This window comes from Lemur catta, chromosome 18 (genome assembly GCF_020740605.2).
Source record: "Lemur catta isolate mLemCat1 chromosome 18, mLemCat1.pri, whole genome shotgun sequence".
In the NCBI taxonomy this organism is placed as follows: Eukaryota; Metazoa; Chordata; class Mammalia; order Primates; family Lemuridae; genus Lemur; species Lemur catta.
This window is the reverse complement of record NC_059145.1, coordinates 46353788-46372298: the sequence shown is the minus strand read 5'-3', so window position 1 is coordinate 46372298 and position 18511 is coordinate 46353788. Positions and strand designations below refer to the sequence as shown.

The window sequence follows — 18511 nt, the reverse complement described above, 5'->3', positions numbered from 1 at the left end:
CTCACTCTGTTCCCCTGGCTAGAGTGCCGTGGCGTCAGCCTAGCTCACGGCAACCTCAAACTCCTGGGCTCAGGTGATCCTTCTGCCTCAGCCTCCCGAGTAGCTGGGACTACAGGCATGCGCCACCATGCCCGGCTAATTTTTTTGTATATATTTTAGTTGTTTGGCTAATTTCTTTCTATTTTTAGTAGAGACGGGGTCTCGCTCTTGCTGAGGCTGGTCTCGAACTCCTGAGCTCACACGATCCGCCCGCCTTGGCCTCCCAGCATTTAATTTCTTAACATAAGACATATTTTCTCACAAAAGAATAAAACACTTATTACCTACAAGGAACTTAACGCCTCAGTTTTGCTTTTACGATAACCCAGGTCCCTCCTTCTATTTTTTTTTTTTTTTGAGACAGAGTCTCACTCTGTTGCCCAGGCTAGAGTGCCATGGCGTTAGCCTGGCTCACAGCAACCTCAAACTCCTGGGCTCCAGCGATCCTCCTGCCTCAGCCTCCCGAGTAGCTGGGACTATAGGCATGCGCCACCATGCCCGGCTAATGTTTTCTATATATATTTTTAGCTGTCCACATAATTTCTTTCTATTTTTAGTAGAGACGGGGTCTTGCTCTTGCTCAGGCTGGTCTCCAACTCCTGGGCTCAAAGGATCTTCCCATCTCGGCCTCCCAGAGTGCTAGGATTACAGGCGTGAGCCACGGTGCCCGGCCCCATCTTAGCAAATTTTAAAGTGTACAACACCATGTTAACTACAGGCTCTAGGCTGTGCAGGAGACCTCTGGGACCTGCTCATCTTGTGTATCTGAAAGTTCATGTCCTTTGACCAACATCTACCCGTGCCTCCTGCCCCGAGCCCCTGGCAGCCTCCCTCTACTCCCTGCTTCCGTGGGTTTGACTTTTCTAAGATTTCACATGTGAGTGAGATCATGCAGTATTTGTCTTTCTGTGCCCGGCCCACTCCACCTAAATAACATCTTCCCAGTTCATCCACGTTGTCACAGTGACAGGATTTCAGGAAGCACTTTTAGGTTGGGACTGGGGGAGTGACATTCATGCTGGGACCCAAAGGATGAACAAGAGTCAACCAACCACACGACAAACTGAGAAAAGAAATTTCCAGGAAGGCACTAAGGTGGGAGGAAATTGGGTGTTTTGTTTGAGGAACTGAAAGGAGGCTGTGCCCTGGGAGCAGCCGGAGGGAGGGTGTCTGCAGCGAGGGAAGTGAGGGAGGCGTGGTGGGGCTGGGCTGCCCCGGGCCTGGGCCCGCTGGGGCTGGTGGGGCCAGATTCTACCCCAAGTGAAGGAGTCCAAGCCAGGGGGACACATCTGACCTGTTAAGCACTTTTCCAGGCTGCTCTGTGAGAATCGCATGAGGGAAAATACAAAAGTGGAAATAGCAAGGCCAGTGAGGAGGCCATCTCAGTAATTCAGGCAACAGAAACGTGGCAAAATGTGTTCTCATACTATTTCTGGTTCCCATGTTCTTCCAGAATGTTGTCACAACGCTCCATCTCTATCTCCCTCCCCTTGAACTTGGGGGAGACAGTTTGGGCTGCCTTGACAAAAGGATGTGGGGAGGTGACGCTGTGTGGCTTTCAAAGCTAGGCCTTGCCTGGCACTCATGCTCTCTCAGCTCACACCAGCCCACATGCAGAGACCCTGGGGAGAAGCCACGTGAGTCACTGAAGCCGCCAGACAACAGAGACCCTGTTTCTAAATAACCATAAACACCTAAAAAGGCGGAGAGCACAACCTCCCCTGTGCCCGTCTCCCTCCGTAGGCCGGGAGGTCTTGGAACGGGCAGGAGAGAGCGACACACTCAGATGCAGAACCACCAGCAGGAGCCCAGCCCGGCACCCAGGGTGTGCCCAACCAACCTGTGCTGGGTGCGCCCAGACTCTCATGCGGAAGAGAAAACACACTCTGGTTTATGCTACTGTTGTTTTGGGCCTTAGTCACAGCAGCAGAATTTATAGCCTAGATACCGTGGGCCACAAAGGGGCTATGAACAGAGTGCTATAGAAGCTCAGAGAAGGAATAATTATGTGTGAAATATTTGTATTGATCCTTCCTCCCCGTGTCTGTGTGGGCATGTTTGCATGTATATAAGGTCAGGGAAGTGGGGGATTTTGAGAAAATATATTTTCTTTTGCTTTTTGGAGTATGTTCTTCTTTACCTGCAGAATTCTCTTACTGATTTTTGTTTCAATCTAACATTTTTATTTTTTAAAGACAGGCTCTTGCTTTGTCAACCTAGGCTGGAGTGCAGTGGTGCAATCATAGCTCACTGTAACCTTCAATTCCTGGCCTCAAGTGATCCTCCTGCTTCGGCCTCCCAAAGTGCTGGGATTATAGGTGTGAGCCACTGAGCCCAGCCTTAATCTAATATTAAATTGCAAAACTGAATTATCTAAGTCTGTATCAGCTGGAAGAGAGGGAAGGATACACTAGATCCAGAGCTGTGTACCTAAGAGGCAGGATGATCCACAAGTTGGACTTTGTTCCTAGGTCTTTTATACTCATTTCCATCTTAGTTGATTGCGGATTTTCAGTAAAATTGGGAAAAATAATATGTGTATGGTTGGCTGGCACAGATGAAATCTCTAGAACTCAGAGTTGCTTTAAAGTTAACACACATTATAATCAAAATAGAAATACCCTACCACATCCAAGGAATCTGTGCCATTCAACTCCCATCATTTTAGTTAGCCTTGGTGTATGTCCATATCTATTCAAGAGTTTTTAAAAAAGGATAAATAGAGGGAATTTCTGCTATACTGTTGTCTGTTTTTTTCCACTTATAAATGTATACCAAAAATTTTACCATCACTATGTGAAATTATGTTTAGAGCTAATTAACTCAATATAAAAAAGGACTCTTACAAATCAACAGAACAATGGTCAAAAGATAATGCAAGAGTTGGTTTGATTAATGGCCTCAATCAATGGCCTGTGTCCAGGCCTCTGGGTACCCCCTCCCCACGCACACTGATTCTGGGCATGGCCATGTGACTTGCTTGGGCAAATGGGATGGAAGCATCTACACAGAGCAGAGATTAGAAAAAGCACTGGAGTCTCTCCTCTGCTCTTTTTTGATACAGGGTCTGGGTCTGTCGCCAAGGCCAGAGTGCAGTGGCATCATCATAGCTCACTGCAACCTCAAGTTCTTGGGCTCAAGAGATCCTCCTGTCTCAGCCTCCCAAGTACCTGGGAATACAGGTGCACCACCATGCCTGGATAATCTTTTTTTGCTTTGTTTTTGAGACAGAGTCTCACTCTGTCAGCCAGGCTACAGTGCCGTGGCATCAGCCTAGCTCACAGCAACCTCAAACTCCTGGACTCAAGCAATTCTCCTGCCTCAGCCACCCCAGTAGCTGGGACTAGGTGCGCACCACCACACCTGGCTAGTTTTCTCTATTTTAAGTAGAGACGGGGGTCTCACTTTTGTTCAGGCTGCTCTTGAACTCCTGAGCTCAGGCAGTCCTCCTGAGCTTGGCCTCCCAGAGTTCTAGGATTACAGGTGTGAGCCACCTTGCCCAACCTAATTTTTTTTATTTTTTATTGTAGAGATGAGGTCTCGAGGTTTCAGTTTGTTGCCCAGTTGGTCTAGAACTCCTGGCCTTAAGTAATCCTCCCGCTTCAACCTCCTAAAATGCTGGAATTACCGGTGTGAGCCATCGTGCCCAGCTCTCTCCTCTCTTGAATCTCTGCCACTGTCATGAAAATGAGTCTGGCTAGCCCGATGGAGGAAGAGAGATCACTGGGGCGGAGCCAGCCCTGTCCAGCCAAGGCCATCCTACACCAGCCAGCTCTAGAGACCCACCAGTTGATGGCAGACGCAGGAGTGAACGAGCTGAGCACCTGTGTTCAGCCCAGAGCAGGAAAATCACCCAGGTGACCCACAGGCTTCTGTTTGAAGCCACTGAGTTCTGGGGTGGTTTGTCACTTAGTTACAGCTAACCGGTACAGATAAAAATAGGAAAAAGAAATATAATGACCAATAAACAAACTTAGAAATCTTCGATTTGATTCATAATTAAAGAAATGCCAAACTGAGACAATGAGGTATTATATCAAGTTAGCGGACATTAGAAGTGTGGCAACACGCAGTTTTGGTGATGGCGTGGAGGAATCCCACACTTTCACACACACAGGCCTGGGAAGGAATCCTGGCAACAGCCAATGTGGTGACGTCTGTGGCATTCAAGATCCATTCCAACCTCCTCCTGTGATTCCCGCACTGCAGAAGTAGGGAAGTTTCCAGCTGCATTTCCCAGGCACCCTCAGAGCTAGATTTCTGGATGTGAGTTGGATTCTTCTTGAGTTTTGCAAAGCAGAAGCAGAAGCCGGAATTCTGCCTCTTCCACTGGCAAAGGCTGTCATGAAAGTGGAATCTTCCTGATTGTTTTGGCTTCCCAGGCTGGCAAGGATTTTTCCCCAATGAAAAGGCAGTTCTTTTTGAGGCCCAGGTCTGCAGTATTGCTCTTGAAGTCATCTCTGGAGGTTCAAACGAGATCTGCTCTTGAGCCTTCCAAACAATTCTGCCTACCAGTATCCTATAACAAATCTCCTACTTAAGCTAGCTGGAATGCATGCTGTTCTCTGCTACCTGCACTGTAACCAAGACAGTAACGTAAAAAAATGCACAGATCCTTTAATCTGCTTCTAGGAGTTTATCTTCTCATCACAGGAGGACACAAAGATACACGCTTACTGCACCACTGTTTACATCAATAACTTTAAAAACCCTAGAAGCATCCTAAAATGGCCATAAATTGGAATCAGCTTAGATAAATTATAGTGCATTGGAAGGATGGGATGTTAGAAAGAACATAATACTTTGCAATGTTAAAAACAATGAGGTAGACCTATAAGAACTAATGAGAAACAATTTCTAAGATCCACTGTTAAGCTAAAAATGTTGCAAGAGCCTGGCCCAGAGGCTCACGCCTATAATCCTAGCACTCTGGGAGGCTGAGGCGGGACGATTGCTTAAGCTCAGGAGTTCCAGACCAGCCTGAGCAAGAATGAGACCCCATCTCTACTAATAGAAAAAAATTGGCCGAGTGTGATGGTGTGCACCTGTAGTCTCAGCTACTTGGGAAGCTGAGGCAGGAGGATCGCTTGAGCCCAGGAGTTTGAGGTTGCTGTGAACTACAATGATGCCACTGCACTCTACCCCGGGCAACAGAGCGAGACTCTGTCTCAAAAATAAATAAACAAATAAAATTGCATTCTGCCAATTAGAGAGAGGGATGTGACTTTTATTGACAAAAGAAACAAGGTAGCAGTGAGGGCTGGCCCCTGCTTGGCATGTGGTTGTCCACATGCGCCACGAGGCCTGGCTAATTTTTCTGTTTTTAGTAGAGATGGGGTCTTGCTCTTGCTCAGGCTGGTCTGGAACTCCTGAGCTCAAGCGATCCTCCCTCCTCAGCCTCCCAGAGTGCTAGGATTACAGGGGTGAGCCACTGCACCCGGCCAAGAATGCAATTTTAAAAAGTGTAAAGATTGTCAAATCCACACTATTCATTATTGTAGGGAATTTAAGACACATATTCCATGACCCCCAGCCCCCTCAAGGTACTGACACTCAGCAAGGCATGAATGTGGGCTCTGCCTCAGACTTTCCCCCTATCTTCACGCAGCCTTGCTTCCTTTCTTAAAGCCTCTCAGAGGGACACACTCCTTCCTCATGCGGGGCTGAGCCTCCCCGAGGGCTTCTGACTCCATTTCCCAGACCCCTGGAAGGGCCTGGCCCTACAGGGAGCCCTCACTGCTGCTCCCTCCCCACCATGGATCCTTCCTGCTGTCTGTAAACAAGCCATGATATCTTACCCTCTCTGAAAACACCCACTCTCCTGTCAAACTACCTTCTCTCTGTCCTTTCCTTCACCACACAACACATCCACAGGAGCACAGGCTTGCTCAAGGCCCTGCTGTCTTCTGCTTGCTTAGCCCTGAACTTCTGGCGATCAAATCCAATAGCCTTTTTTTAAATCCCTAACCTGTCACCCTTGCTTCCAGTCAAAGTTGACTGATGATCCTGTCTACATCTTAAAAAGAAAACCAAAATGGCAACATAAAAGAATCAGTATGGACACTAATATGGTGGAGCATCAGCCAGCCATTAAAAACAAAGTTTACAAAGTTTTTAAGGGCATTAGGATTTGCCTGTAATATAAAGTCAGGGAAAAAATTGCATCTACAGCATCATTTCAACTACATGCATTTAAAAAGACAGAAGGAAATAAGAGTAGTTCTCTCTGGGTGGTAGAACTGTAGGTTACTTTTGTTTTCTCTTTTATTACTTTCTATATTTTCTACATTTTATAATAAGCTTTAAAAACAAATCTGGGAGAATCAAAGGGACATTTCTCTGGTCTGCCATCTGCTGGTAAGTTCCAGCAACGCCCCAGCTTAAGTTAAACTCAGCGCCTGCCCTTCCTCTTCCCACTCCTGTGCTCCCATTTCTTTAGCCTGAGTTTTGCCATTTCTTTTCCATATTGTAATTCTTTTTCCATTTTGTTTTGTAAATAATTTCTTGTATAAGTTAATTTTTTTTGTAATATATGATAGATCATAGCTATTTTCAAGCGAAGCTACGAATGGGAACTGACCGCGCATGTAGCGGCTGCAAATAAGCCGCTATCTGTGTGTGCTGAGGGGGGAGAAGGCCCCACGGGCACATATGAAATATCCACACAACAGATCAGCCTCAGACCCAAGGGCATCGATGCAAAGGTATCTCTGAAGCAACAGGAAAATGATAACCGAATTTCAAATCAGTGCAGACAGAGAGAGTGTGTGAGGGTGTTTCTATCAGAACCTTTATTTGGTGGTTAGGGATAGGAATCTGCCAGCGTCTGGGAATAATTAAGAGGAACTGGAAATTCTTGCTCCTTACCAGGCTGAGCACAACGCTGAGAATAAGGTGGGTGTGTAGCAAGTACTTGCTGGGTCACAATGAACAAGGAGATTAAATCTTGCTTGTGATTGATGCATGCAATGTTTCAAAAGACAGATTTGGATTAATAATTACTCTTAGCAATTCAGAGAAAATGATCAAAAAAGAAAAAGAAAGAAAAGGAAAAAAGCCAGGAAAAAATAGTCCAAATGCTTGAGGACTCATCCTATCATTGATCTGTTTAAGAGGCTACAATATTTTTTAAAGTTGTAATGTTGAGTGCTTCATTCCTTAATAGTCAGAGGCTTTGGTGGGTGAATGGGACAGGGCAGGAAATGTAACCTGTAGGTTTTGAGAACAAAAACTCCATTCTTTAACTCAGGCTGAGAGAAAAGTTTTGGAAATAGCTTAGTTACATTTAATACGTAAGAATGAAAGGGTGCCAATACAGAACTTATCTGCTAAAACAAAAACCCTCAAGATTAAAACTTTATAGCTTAACTAGCAATGCTTAGAATATATAAAAATTTTCACTAATCCCTGTAAATGTCTGTGTAAACAGATTATAAGCATTTCCTTCCTGGCTATGAACCAAAAGTTGGTCCGCTGTAATGACCAAGTAGAAGCCATGAAGGAAGAAAATAAACAGGCCAATTATGTTTTATGGCTCAAACTAATAGCAATTTATGTTACATTTTTAATATTATCATTGCTTTACCATATAATATTATAAAACATTTCATATATTTATAAAAGTATATAGACTATATTATATTCATGCATCTAAGGATTCCAGAGACTGATCTCATAAACATCTAATTCCACTTTAGGAGTATAAAAAGTGAGATATGGACTATGGAAAGATTATGACTGTGCTCAGGACTCCACAGGGTGCTGGTTGGGGGCAAGGAACCCAGCTTCCTGAGCATCAGGGAATCCTCAGCAGGGGGAGGCTGTGCAGGAGGAGGGCAGGAGGGAGGAGGAGATGGAAAGTGGCTACCGACTGGTTTCACTGAATCTGTGCATGATTTAAGAAGTGGGACACAAATTACCCTGTACTTTACTGCCTCCTTTCAGAAACGTCCATGTGTCATCGCGTTGTGGCTGGAGCTGTTCCCCCTATGAGCTGCTGAGCCAGGCTACCCGTCAAGTCTTCGGAATCCTTCAGGCCTGACTGCAGGAGAAACTCGGCACAGGCCACGTGCTGACCCGCACAGGCCAGATGCAGGGCTGAGGGTGACAAAAACCACACAGACTCAGTGCGTGATCCCTGGAGCAATACTGACCTCGGGAGTCGACTGTGCCCAGTAGCAATATTGATTCAATTATACAGATTTTATACTCTCATAATCCATCCCTATGACTTTGCTAATACTGGGTCAAAATATTTCTTTTTAACCTGATTGGGTTGAAAATAGTATTAAAGATAACAATACTATTAGGGAGGATTTAAGAAACTGTCTAAAGCAACAGAGCAAGTTAATGAGAAACAGGTGACGTCCTTATACTCACTCCTCAGTGCCACAGAAACACATTTTAAATGGTACAGAAAACTTTCTCAAAGTTTTGTTGAATTCATTTTGTAAGTAAAAATATCACCATGAATAAGAATGAAGTGACAAAAAGAAAAACTGTTGACCAAGCTTCGCATTCTGGGTGTAGAAATCATCACCGAGAGTCCGAGAGCATCGCTGGTCTGCTACCCTGCCTTGGGAGAGTCTGCGTCCCCTCCTGGGCTTGGTGGCTGCCCTTTCCAGACCCAGAGTCAGCAGTTAGTTATCTGCCAGTCTTTGAAACATGTTAAAGATCCTACTGAACCCTTGCAAGATGGTTAACCCTCCTAAGGGTTTATTCTGAAGTCCAAGCCTAAAGAATTAGCTCTGAGAATATACTTTTTTTTTTTTTTTTTTGAGACAGAGTCTCACTTTGTTGCCCGGGCTAGAGTGAGTGCTGTGGCGTCAGCCTAGCTCATAGCAACCTCAAACTCCTGGGCTCAAGCAATCCTCCTGCCTCAGCCTCCTGAGTAGCTGGGACTACTACAGGCATGCGCCACCATGCCCGGCTAATTTTTTCTATATATATTTTAGTTGGCCAGATAATTTCTTTCTATTTTTAGTAGAGATGGGGTCTCGCTCTTGCTCAGGCTGGTCTTGAACTCCTGACCTCGAGTGATCCACCTGCCTTGGCCTCCCAGAGTGCTAGGATTACAGGCGTGAGCCACCGCGCCCGGCCAAGAATATACTTCTGATCCCTCAATTTAAACAATTATAGTGAACATAGTTTCTAAATATACCCCAAAGACAGATGACCTGTGAAAAATCTATATAATACCTGGATAGCAGGTGTGATAATGGATTAGCAAGTGCTTTTATGACACAAACATTGTTATGGTTTAAAATAACAACAACAGTAGCTATAAAAGCAATAATGAGTAGCAGTCAACACCACTGTCATGGTAACAACAACAGCTCTATGGCTTTGCAAACAGAGCAAAAGCTATTTTAAGGAAAAGTTGCTGAGCTATTAGAAGAATAATATTAAAACCAATGTTGTAAGTATAAAAGCATATGTATTATTTAAATTCAATTTATTATTTTCAAGGCATATGTAGAGATCAGTCATACCCGATCGATTTCTTTCATCTTTAGAGCTGATGTCAGCACCCAAGGACAAGAGAGTTTGAATTGTGCTTGTATGTCCTTCCTGAGTGTTGAAATAAATTCATTATCACTGGGATGAAGACAAAAGGAAACCCTTAAACACAAACTCTAATGCATATTGGGTGCTTTTTCTAAAATAGTCAAGTGTTAAAACTGAATTTTCCTATCTAAAGGAAGACATCATGTCACTCTCAAATTCTAGTATGTCACTACATATTCTGGTGACATTTAATGATTAGCATATAGATGATTGACTCTGTGGGCAAAATTATTGACCCAATGATTTGGGTTTCCATTAGTGTAAGTAGTATAAATCTTGTAATTCATACAGAATCCATAATTCCAAAACTTCCCAAGCAAATATACTCTTTGCTAAAATTTTTAGGGCAAAGATAAACTAGAATAGATAATAATCTCTCATAAAAATGTTAAAGATAATACACAAAAGACTCCAACATTTAAAATGGTGACTTTTCTAGTGAAAAATTTTTACTTGTCTTCAATATTTTATACAGTAGAGAGCCTGGTAAATGCAATTCCTTAGCCCCAGTTAAAAAGATATTAACTTCTGAAATCCAGTATTAAAGAGAGAGCTAGGAATTTCATACGATAGATATTTATGGCTTCAAATAGCATTATTCATGAAAACAAAAAACTGGGGGGAGAGGAGGCATAAAGCCCAGGCATTGTATGGAGTGAAAGGCTTTTTTTTTTCAGTTTTTGCCTAGAAACAAAATAATGTCAGGTTTCTATTTAAAGAGATAAAGGACTTCAGAATCATGAATATTTCAGGAGTACATCATGGGCAATTTCTTCCACAGAAACAGATCCAAAGAACCCAGGGCTATGGAGGTATCCATCAGTGGAGTAGGGATGCTGTCATGAGGAAAACAAACCTTCGCTGCGTAATGAAGCGCTGTGAGGTGGGTTGATGCTGCTCTCACATCTACATCCACACCGAGTTCAGAGACCAAGAATCGGATGGCTTCATCCTGCCCTGTGACTGCTGCCCTGTGCAGAGCCTGGGCGCCCAGCCTGTCCTCGGCTGAAAGGCAAACCTGATGGACAGAGGAGAGAGGAGCAAAGAAGTCGAGAAGCAGAGAAACCTGGGTCTGGGCACCTATTGATATTTAGGCAAAACTTGGAGGTAGCTTTTGTCTGCTTCTCAAAGGATTCTCTAACCAAAAAAATGGTTAAGATTCAGCGCTCCAGGCTATAGTGCCAAAAGCAGCCAGCAGAGATAGTTTGTTGTTACTGCTACCAAATGGCTACTGTTTATTCAATACTTATTTTGCTAACTGCTTTATGAGCATTATTTAATTCTGGTGGGAACCTTCTAAAATTAAATTTGTCCGTGTTTTACAGATTGGAACACGGATGTTTAAAGAGGTCACGGGGGAGGTCGGCAGAACTGGGATCTGAACCCACCATCTAAATAACAATGTACTCTGCTTATCCTATCATCTAAAATGTGTAGGAAGAGCCAAAGGAATCAAACAAAACCATTTATACCTTGTGTTTTTCCATGAGCAGCCTGGCCACGTCGATGTGACCACACTGAATCGCGTCCATAAAGGGGGTAACGCCACAGTTGTCTTTGCAGTCAGGATCATATTGGCACCTAGAGCCAAAACCCCAAGTAAGAGAGCTGAGAAAATTCACCACCTCAAACCCAAGCGATAGGTGACACTTGATGACCTGCAAGTAGACTGTATGCCGACAAATGACCTGGGACAGTCTGGAGTGCTCACAGAGCACAATGATCTTCCCCGGCAAACCTGCTGCTCCTTTAACTTTCTCCATCCCGTTTGACGGCACCTTCCTCTCACCAGCTTATCATGCCAGAAGCCTTGAAGTCAGCCTTGCCACCACCTTCCCCTTATTCTTCATACCCAACTGATCCCCCACCTCTCAATTCTACAGTCAAAATATTTAAGACCTCTATCTCCTTCTTTCCACTCCACTTTTACCCCTTAAGACCGAGTCAATTGGCAATGGCCTCCCCACCTGCGTCTTGCCTCAACTCCTGCCTTGCTGAGCTGTTCTCCACAGCAACCACTGTCCTCTTGCCACACTCCAAGTGGAAAAAGCCTTAAAACTGCCCCCTACCCTGCACAAAGGACAAAACCCCCAGTATCAGCATGACCTCCAAGGGCCAGAATAACATGGCACCTGCTTCCCTCTCTAGGTCTCCTGCCTGGGCTGGCCTTGCTCTTCCCTGGGCACTGGGTGCGGAGCCCTTTCCCGCCTCTGCAGGAGCAGCACCGCCCACTCTTCTCCAGCTCACTCTCACTTGCACCGTAGATGGGACCTCCCCAGAGGCTTTCCTCATCCCCCCATCTACACGAGGACCTTTGCTCTCACAGCATCTCGTACTTTTCCTCTGTAGCATTGCCAGTTTGTAATTACATGGTATTTACTTGTCTCTCACACCAGCCTATAGGCTCCATTACAGAAAGGACTGTTTATCACCCAGAACCTAACACACAGGAAGTGCTTGAAAAACATTTCTTGAATGAATGAAGGAAAGAGTATCTATAAATCTGCAGGCAACCAAGCATGTTCCCATTTGTGGCAGGCAAGCCCTGCACATGGCAACGCTGTCAGGGCATAGTGCTAAGTGCTCTTCTCTTCTGGCATGTTGTCTCCTCAGGCAACCCTGTCCACTCTTCTGGCTTCAATCACCATCTCCAAGGTGATGGTCCCACATTTGTCCCTCGGCCCACCTGCGTCTGCCTGGCTGCTTGCCGCCTTTGCTTGGATATCCCACGGGCACATGAAACTCAGTGTGTTCAGAAGTGACATGATCGTCTTCTCCCGCAAAACCTGCTCCTCCACTGTTAGACACCTCAGTGAGTGGCACCAGCCCTGCCACCCAGGTGCTAGACACCTGCAAGACATCCTGACTCCCCCAGCCCCTTTATCGCCTGGGTGAGGCTTAGTCACCTGGTCCTGTGGACTCTGCTCCTTAAACCTCCCCAATCTTTCTCTTCCTCCCTGCAGTCATTTCCCTAGTTGAGCCACCATTATCTCTCTCCCCGTTTCATGCAGCACCCTCCAGCCTCCTGCCAACCCACTCTCTATTTTGCAACCACAGGATTGAGGATCTTTGAAAACTGCAAATTTCTTATGATCCCTCTGCTTAAAACCCTTCAGTGGATTCTTTGTCCCCCCCTCAATTGTTATTTAGAGATAGGGTCTTGCTATGTTGCCCAGGCTGGCCGAGAACTTCTGGGCTCAAGTGATCCTTCTGCCCTGGTCTGCCAGGTAGCTGGGGCTATAGGTGCATATCACTGTGCCTGGCTTCCGCAACTTCTTAAATACTTAGAATAAAATCTGAAATCCTTGACATGGTTGACAGTGTCTGTCCTCCCTTGCACTGTTCAGGCTTCAGCACGTTCTAGACGTCTTTCAGTGTCTCAACATGTACTACGCCTTTCCCTGGCTCAGAACATCCACAGATGCCGTTACCTCTGTCTGGAATGCTCCCTTGCCTTTCACTCTCTGCTAATTTCTATCTTTTCTTCAGGTCACAGATGAAAAATGGCTGGCGCTGAGATTCTTTACTCCTAGGCCAAGTTGGGTCTTGCTGTTAAGTACTTTGTAGGAATCCTGCAATTCCCGTAATGCTCATCAGAGTAACAGGACTTGTTCACAACCTGTCTTCCCTGCCAGTCTGTGAGTTCCAGGAGGGCAGCAACCACATCTGCCGTCATTTCTGTTGTAGCCCCTGTATAAGTGGCAGGGGTAAGTTTATGTGAGACACTGAATGTATAAATATTTGTTGAATAAATAGAGAAATGGATAATTTTGCCATCAAAAACATCTTTTTCCCATGCATTTGGTTAGCTATTTTTGTTTTATTTATCTATGTATCTGTGTGTATGTGTGTATATATTTTTTTAAGACACAGGGTCTTACTCTGTGCCCAGGCTGGAGTGCAGTGGCACAATCATAGCTCACTGCAACCTTGAACCCCTGGGCTTAAGTAATCCTCCTTCCTCAGCCTTCCAAATACATAGGACTATAGGTGTGTGCCACCATGCCATACCTGGCTAAATTTTTAAATTTTTTAGAGATGGGGTCTTGCTACATTGCCCAGGCTGGTCTCAAACTCCTGGCCTCAAGCAATCCTCCTGCCTCGGCCTCCCAAAGTGGAGGATTACAGGCATGAACTACTATGTCTGGCCTCATTTTTCTTTTGACAGTTTAGTTTTTTTTTTTTTTTAGAGACAGTCTCGCTCTGTTGCCAGGGCTAGAGTGTCGTGGTGTTGGCCTAGCTCACAGCAACCTCAAACTCCTGGGCTTAAGCACTCCTTCTGCCTCAGCCTCCCGAGTAGGTGGGACTACAGGCATGTGCCACCATGCCCAGCTAATTTTTTCTATACGTTCTTAGTTGTCCAGCTAATTTCTTTCTATTTTTAGTAGAAACAGGGTCTCACTCTTGCTCAGGTTGTAGTTTCTTTCTTAACAGTGTGTCTGAGCTCTTTACCTAGCACTGGTATTAACTCAATTATCATAATTATGAGGTAGTAATTGTCATAAATATCAAATATTTCCCCCAATTTGTTGTATCGTTCTTACCTCTTAAGAAGCACCTTTACTGCCTCTAAGTGGCCGTGCATTGCTAGGAGAAGAGAGTTGAGAGTTAGAGCTTTTTGGTGCACAGATCAAGAAATTTAGAAAATGTTTATTGTGAAGCTACATCTTCAGACTTGCAAATGCACAGTTTGGCGTGTGATTATCTTTCAAATTTTTTTTTTGAGAAACTATGCATAAGTCAAGAATTCGAGTTATTTTTTAATATGAGTTCTGTTATAGAACCAATGCAGCGCAGATAGCTCAAAATATCAACAAAGTGTTTGGGCAGGATGTGGCTAATGAACACATAGCATGTTGATGATTTGAGATGTTCTGTTCTGGTGATTTTAATCTTGGAAATGAGCCATGTGGGTGACCTGAGACCAGGGTGGATAACGATGTGCTGAAAGCTATAGTGGAAGTGAGTCCACTCAACCTATGTGTGAATTAGCAGCAAGGTGTGCTGCTAATTTAATTCTCCTACTAAAAGTAACTATATTCAATAACAAAGATTTTGACTATCTGTCCTCCACTATTTTGGGTGAATGATAGGGTGCTAATTGTTTCTCCAGGAAGCTGGTCAAATAATTCACAAGCTGGAGAAAAGTTTTTCTACTAACTTGCTAAGTTTTAAAAAGGTTTCCTTCGTCCTTAACTGCCAACTATGGCCAGAGAATGATTGCATGCATATTTCCTAGACTACATGATATAACAGGTCTTGATTTTTATAGAAACTAAAAGCCCCGTATCCTAATTCAGTGTGTTACCTAGAAGGCTAAAAATTATTTTCTAAATTTCTTGATCTGGATTCTTGGGCTCCTTAATATCCACTTCTGACATCACAGCAATTTTATTTTTTACTAATTTAAAATAATCTATAAATAGATAATTCAGAGTTAAGGATGACTACTCCAAATAATGAAAACTGTACCCCAAATTTATATTTGACATTATCCCTACGTAAGTCAAATACAATTGAGCCCAGGTATTTAATAACTATCTATTTAAATGTATAGCACTGCAGTAGGCCTTACTAAGGACATGAGAAAATATAGTCTCTTTTCCTCCTGCCTCTAGTAATGACAATGTGGAAATGATAAAGTAAATAGCAGCAACCAGTTACTTTGTGCTTACTATGTGCCAAGCATCATCTGAGGGATTTACATGTATCATGCTCTTTAAACCCCAAAATAACGCTGTGACATGGGCATCATCACCACCATTATTTTGCCAATCAGAGAGACTAATTTCCTTGCCCAAGGAACTTTATAAGGAACAGACCCAGCTTACAAGTTAACTAACTAGGGTGGATAAGACAGATAGACATGAAAAGTGAACTAATACCAGAAGAGCATGGTAGCCAAGTTACATTAGCTTCAGAAAACAACTACGGTAAAAGGCCCCAAAATGCTCTTATTTCCCTGACCTCTGCTCCCCTGCGGGTGACTTGAACAAGAAGAGGTTTCGGCAGTGCTGGGTGAAGCAGGCTGCACATGTGTACCTGCATGCCAGCAGAGCTGTAGTTTGTACCTGCGGTGTGCAGAGGAGTTCTTCTAATTTTGCTCTCTGTCTTCCAGGCATCCGGGCAAACAGTGAGCAAATACTGGAGGATCAGAGGGTCACCCTCTCGACTGGCAATGTGGAAACTGTTCCAGCCATCTTTGTTCTTCAGGAGAGGACTGGCGCCATGTTCCACAAGGTCCTGGATCACCTCGAGATTCTTCCTTGTGCAGGCCATCATCAGAGGAGTCCTAAGGCCAACCAGGACAAGCTGTCAGATGGAAGCAGCTGGGACATGAAAAGTGAGGGGCCAGGTCTTCTGAAAACACGTATCTTTGGCACAGATGGAAAACCTAGAGGATTCAGGGGTCTGGGAAGCCGGAGCTTTGACTGGCCACTTCTGTGCCTGCTGTGAGGACCCTGGGAGAAATAACAACAGGAAAATGATTGTGATGAATGTGCACCTCCACAAAGGGGGTTGCTGGGAGGCCAAGCTGCTTATGAACCACTTCACAGATAGCAGTGAACTGGAGCACAGATAATAAAAACCACAGACAACTCTCAAAACTACTAGGTCTATATCCCCGACCAAGTGGGGAAGATGTACTTCGGTATGTTCCTGAACCTTAAAAGGTTCACAACCTCTAAGGAACCCGACACAGTGAGTACTAAAAACAATGCCAAGGCTAGGGCTCACATCTATAATCCTAGCACTTTGGGAGGCTTAGGCAGTAGGATGAATTGAGGCCAGAAGATGGAGACCAGCCTGGGCAACATACCAAGATCCCATCCCGAAAAAAAATAAAAATTAGCCAGGCGTGGTGGTGCACACCTGTAGTCCTAGCTACTTAGGAAGCTGAGGCGGAGGATCACCTAAGCCCAGGAGTTCGAGGCTGCAGTGAGCTATGATTCACTACGGCACTTCAGCTTAGGAGATAGAGCAAGACCCTGTCTCTAAAAAAATAAAAAAATAAAAACAATGTTAATCTAAAAAACAAAATGTACCTGGTTCCTGTGATGGCCCAGTAAAGCATCTTGATTGTGGTGGTGGCTATGCAAGGCTACACCTGGGTGATAAAATCTCGTAGTGCTCTACACACACAAACGCATAACTGATGAAATCTGAGTAAGGATATTGATTGCAGCAATGCCAATTAAAACAATACAACTGGTACACTAGTAAAAGTCCCCAGAACGTTGCATCCCAGGGCTATATGTAGTACACACAATGCGTTGATTATATTCTACACAAAGGGAAGTAACTACCTGGACCAGTTAACCCACAAGAGCAGAAACAAAGTACAACGGAGATTATCCGCGCTACAGTAGGGGAAGGTAGGACGACTCTGCCACGGAGCAGGCCTGGGGCGAGAACTAGTTGCTGAGAAAAGCTATGGTGTCCAAGGGGACGGACAAAGTACACAGAAATATTGTACCTACGATTCTGCAGGGAGTGGGGAGGCCAGGTGTCTTTCTGGACCCCGCCACCTACCAGTCGGCCTTCTTCAGGCAGTCGACAACCGCCCCTCGGCCCAGCAGGTAGCGCACGCAGTCCTGGTGGCCCATGGAGGCAGCTTCATGCAGAGGCCGCTTGTAGTCTCGGTTGGCAGCCTCCACGTCCATGCCCCAGGCCTCGGCCAGATAGGCCAGGATGTCCCGGCGCCCGTGGCGGGCGGCGCAGTGCAGCAGGGTGTCCCCGGCCATCTCCGGGCAGCCACCGGCCGCCTGCAGCTCCTCCTGCAGGGCGCGCAGCCGGCCCTCCTGCACCAGCCTGCAGAGGCGCCGCGGGTCCCCGGGCGGGGCCATCAACGTGGCCAGGCTGGCAGCGGGTGGGAGGGACCCGGGCGGTCCGGCTGGGAGAAGCCCAGAGCGAGCCCGGCTTCCGCTTCCCGCACGTGACCCTTCCCCGGGCGCCCGGGCCCCAGCGTGGGGAGGGGACTCCTCAGGGAACGGGGCAGTCGGGGGCGAGCGCGCCGCAGGGGCGCCTTCCCAGGGGCGCTGGGCCGTCTACGCGGAGACCACGGCTCCGGGAGCAGGGCAGGGCACTGGCGTGGTTCGGGGCTGAAAACAACACGGGGGGCGCGCTGTTCCACCGCCCGGCCCTGAAGTGGGCCGGAGGGGCCTGGAAGGGGCGCGCCGGGCCTGGGTCCGCGTTACGCCCGGGAAGGGGTGGCTGGAGGCCGCCCAGCGTGCCCGTGCCCGCCCCTCACCCAGTTCTCTCTCTCACCCGACCCGCGGCCGCCCCGTGCCCGCCCCGTCCCTGAGTCCTCCCTCGCCTGGCCCGCGGCCGGCCAGTCTTCCCCCCCTCACCTGGTCACCCCCTCACCCGGTTCGCAGTCGCGCCGTCTCCGCCCCTCTCACCCGGTCACCCGCCACCCAGTACCCGCCGTCACCCGGCCCGCGGCCGCCCCGTCCCCGCCCCTCGGCCGCCGCAGCCCCGCGGGCGCCCGGGCAGCTCGGAGGAACTCTGGGAAACTTTCTCTCGCCACCTCGGCTCGAACGGAAGCGCAGATGGGGCGTGGCTCGGTAGAAGTGGCCGCGCCCCCTCCCATAGTGCGTTCCGATTGGTCGCGGGGGCCGTCCGTCAGCACGCCCCCTCCGGTCGTAGGTCCCGACTGGCTGCGCCGTCCGTCCGTCCGTTCCGGCGGCGGGCGCTTCCCGGGCCTACGGCGGGGCGGAGCTCGCGGAGGAAGTCGGCGGCCGTCTCGGGCTCGCGGTCCGGGCGAGGAGGAGCTGGCTGCCGGGGGACGCTGGGCTGGGCGGCCGGCGGCGCGGGCCTGGCGGCGGCGGCGGCGGCTGGGGCCTGGGTGCGGAATGCCGTAGTGCGTGAGGCTGCAGACGTGGCAGGGAGCGCGGGCCGGGCG

General features: G+C 46.9%; 1 protein-coding gene across 9 annotated transcripts; it reads right to left on the bottom strand.

Moving 5' to 3' along the window:
- Window positions 1-4007: 4007 nt before the first annotated feature.
- On the bottom strand, window positions 4008-18034 carry ANKRD16 (ankyrin repeat domain 16). Of its 9 annotated transcripts, none has more exons than XM_045529684.1 (8): window positions 17974-18034; window positions 17140-17708; window positions 15678-15898; window positions 14151-14193; window positions 11079-11187; window positions 10463-10624; window positions 9531-9609; window positions 4008-4499 (listed from the first exon to the last, which is right to left on the bottom strand). In XM_045529684.1, exons 2-8 carry the CDS (start codon window positions 17451-17453, stop codon window positions 4081-4083), a joined length of 1347 nt encoding a protein of 448 aa, XP_045385640.1. In that variant the 5' UTR covers window positions 17454-17708; window positions 17974-18034; the 3' UTR covers window positions 4008-4080. The 9 variants fall into 9 exon arrangements, with proteins under 9 accessions (XP_045385640.1, XP_045385641.1, XP_045385647.1 ...); XM_045529685.1 differs by having other exon boundaries at window positions 17958-17978; XM_045529688.1 differs by lacking the exon at window positions 17974-18034 and adding an exon at window positions 7959-8136 and having other exon boundaries at window positions 4464-4499; window positions 17140-17874.
- Window positions 18035-18511: the final 477 nt, after the last annotated feature.

Bases quoted from the DNA above. Each gene is read 5' to 3' on its own strand.
- ANKRD16 (XM_045529684.1), bottom strand. From the start codon at position 17,453: ATGGCCCCGCCCGGGGACCCGCGGCGCCTCTGCAGGCTGGTGCAGGAG. The intron at 15,899-17,139 runs GTAGGTGGCGGG...GGTTGGCCTTAG, and splicing joins TGCCTGAAGAAGGCCGACTG to GACTCCTCTGATGATGGCCT. The intron at 11,188-14,150 runs GTAAGAACGATA...TTTTGGCTCTAG, and splicing joins GTAAAGGTGCTTCTTAAGAG to GTGCCAATATGATCCTGACT.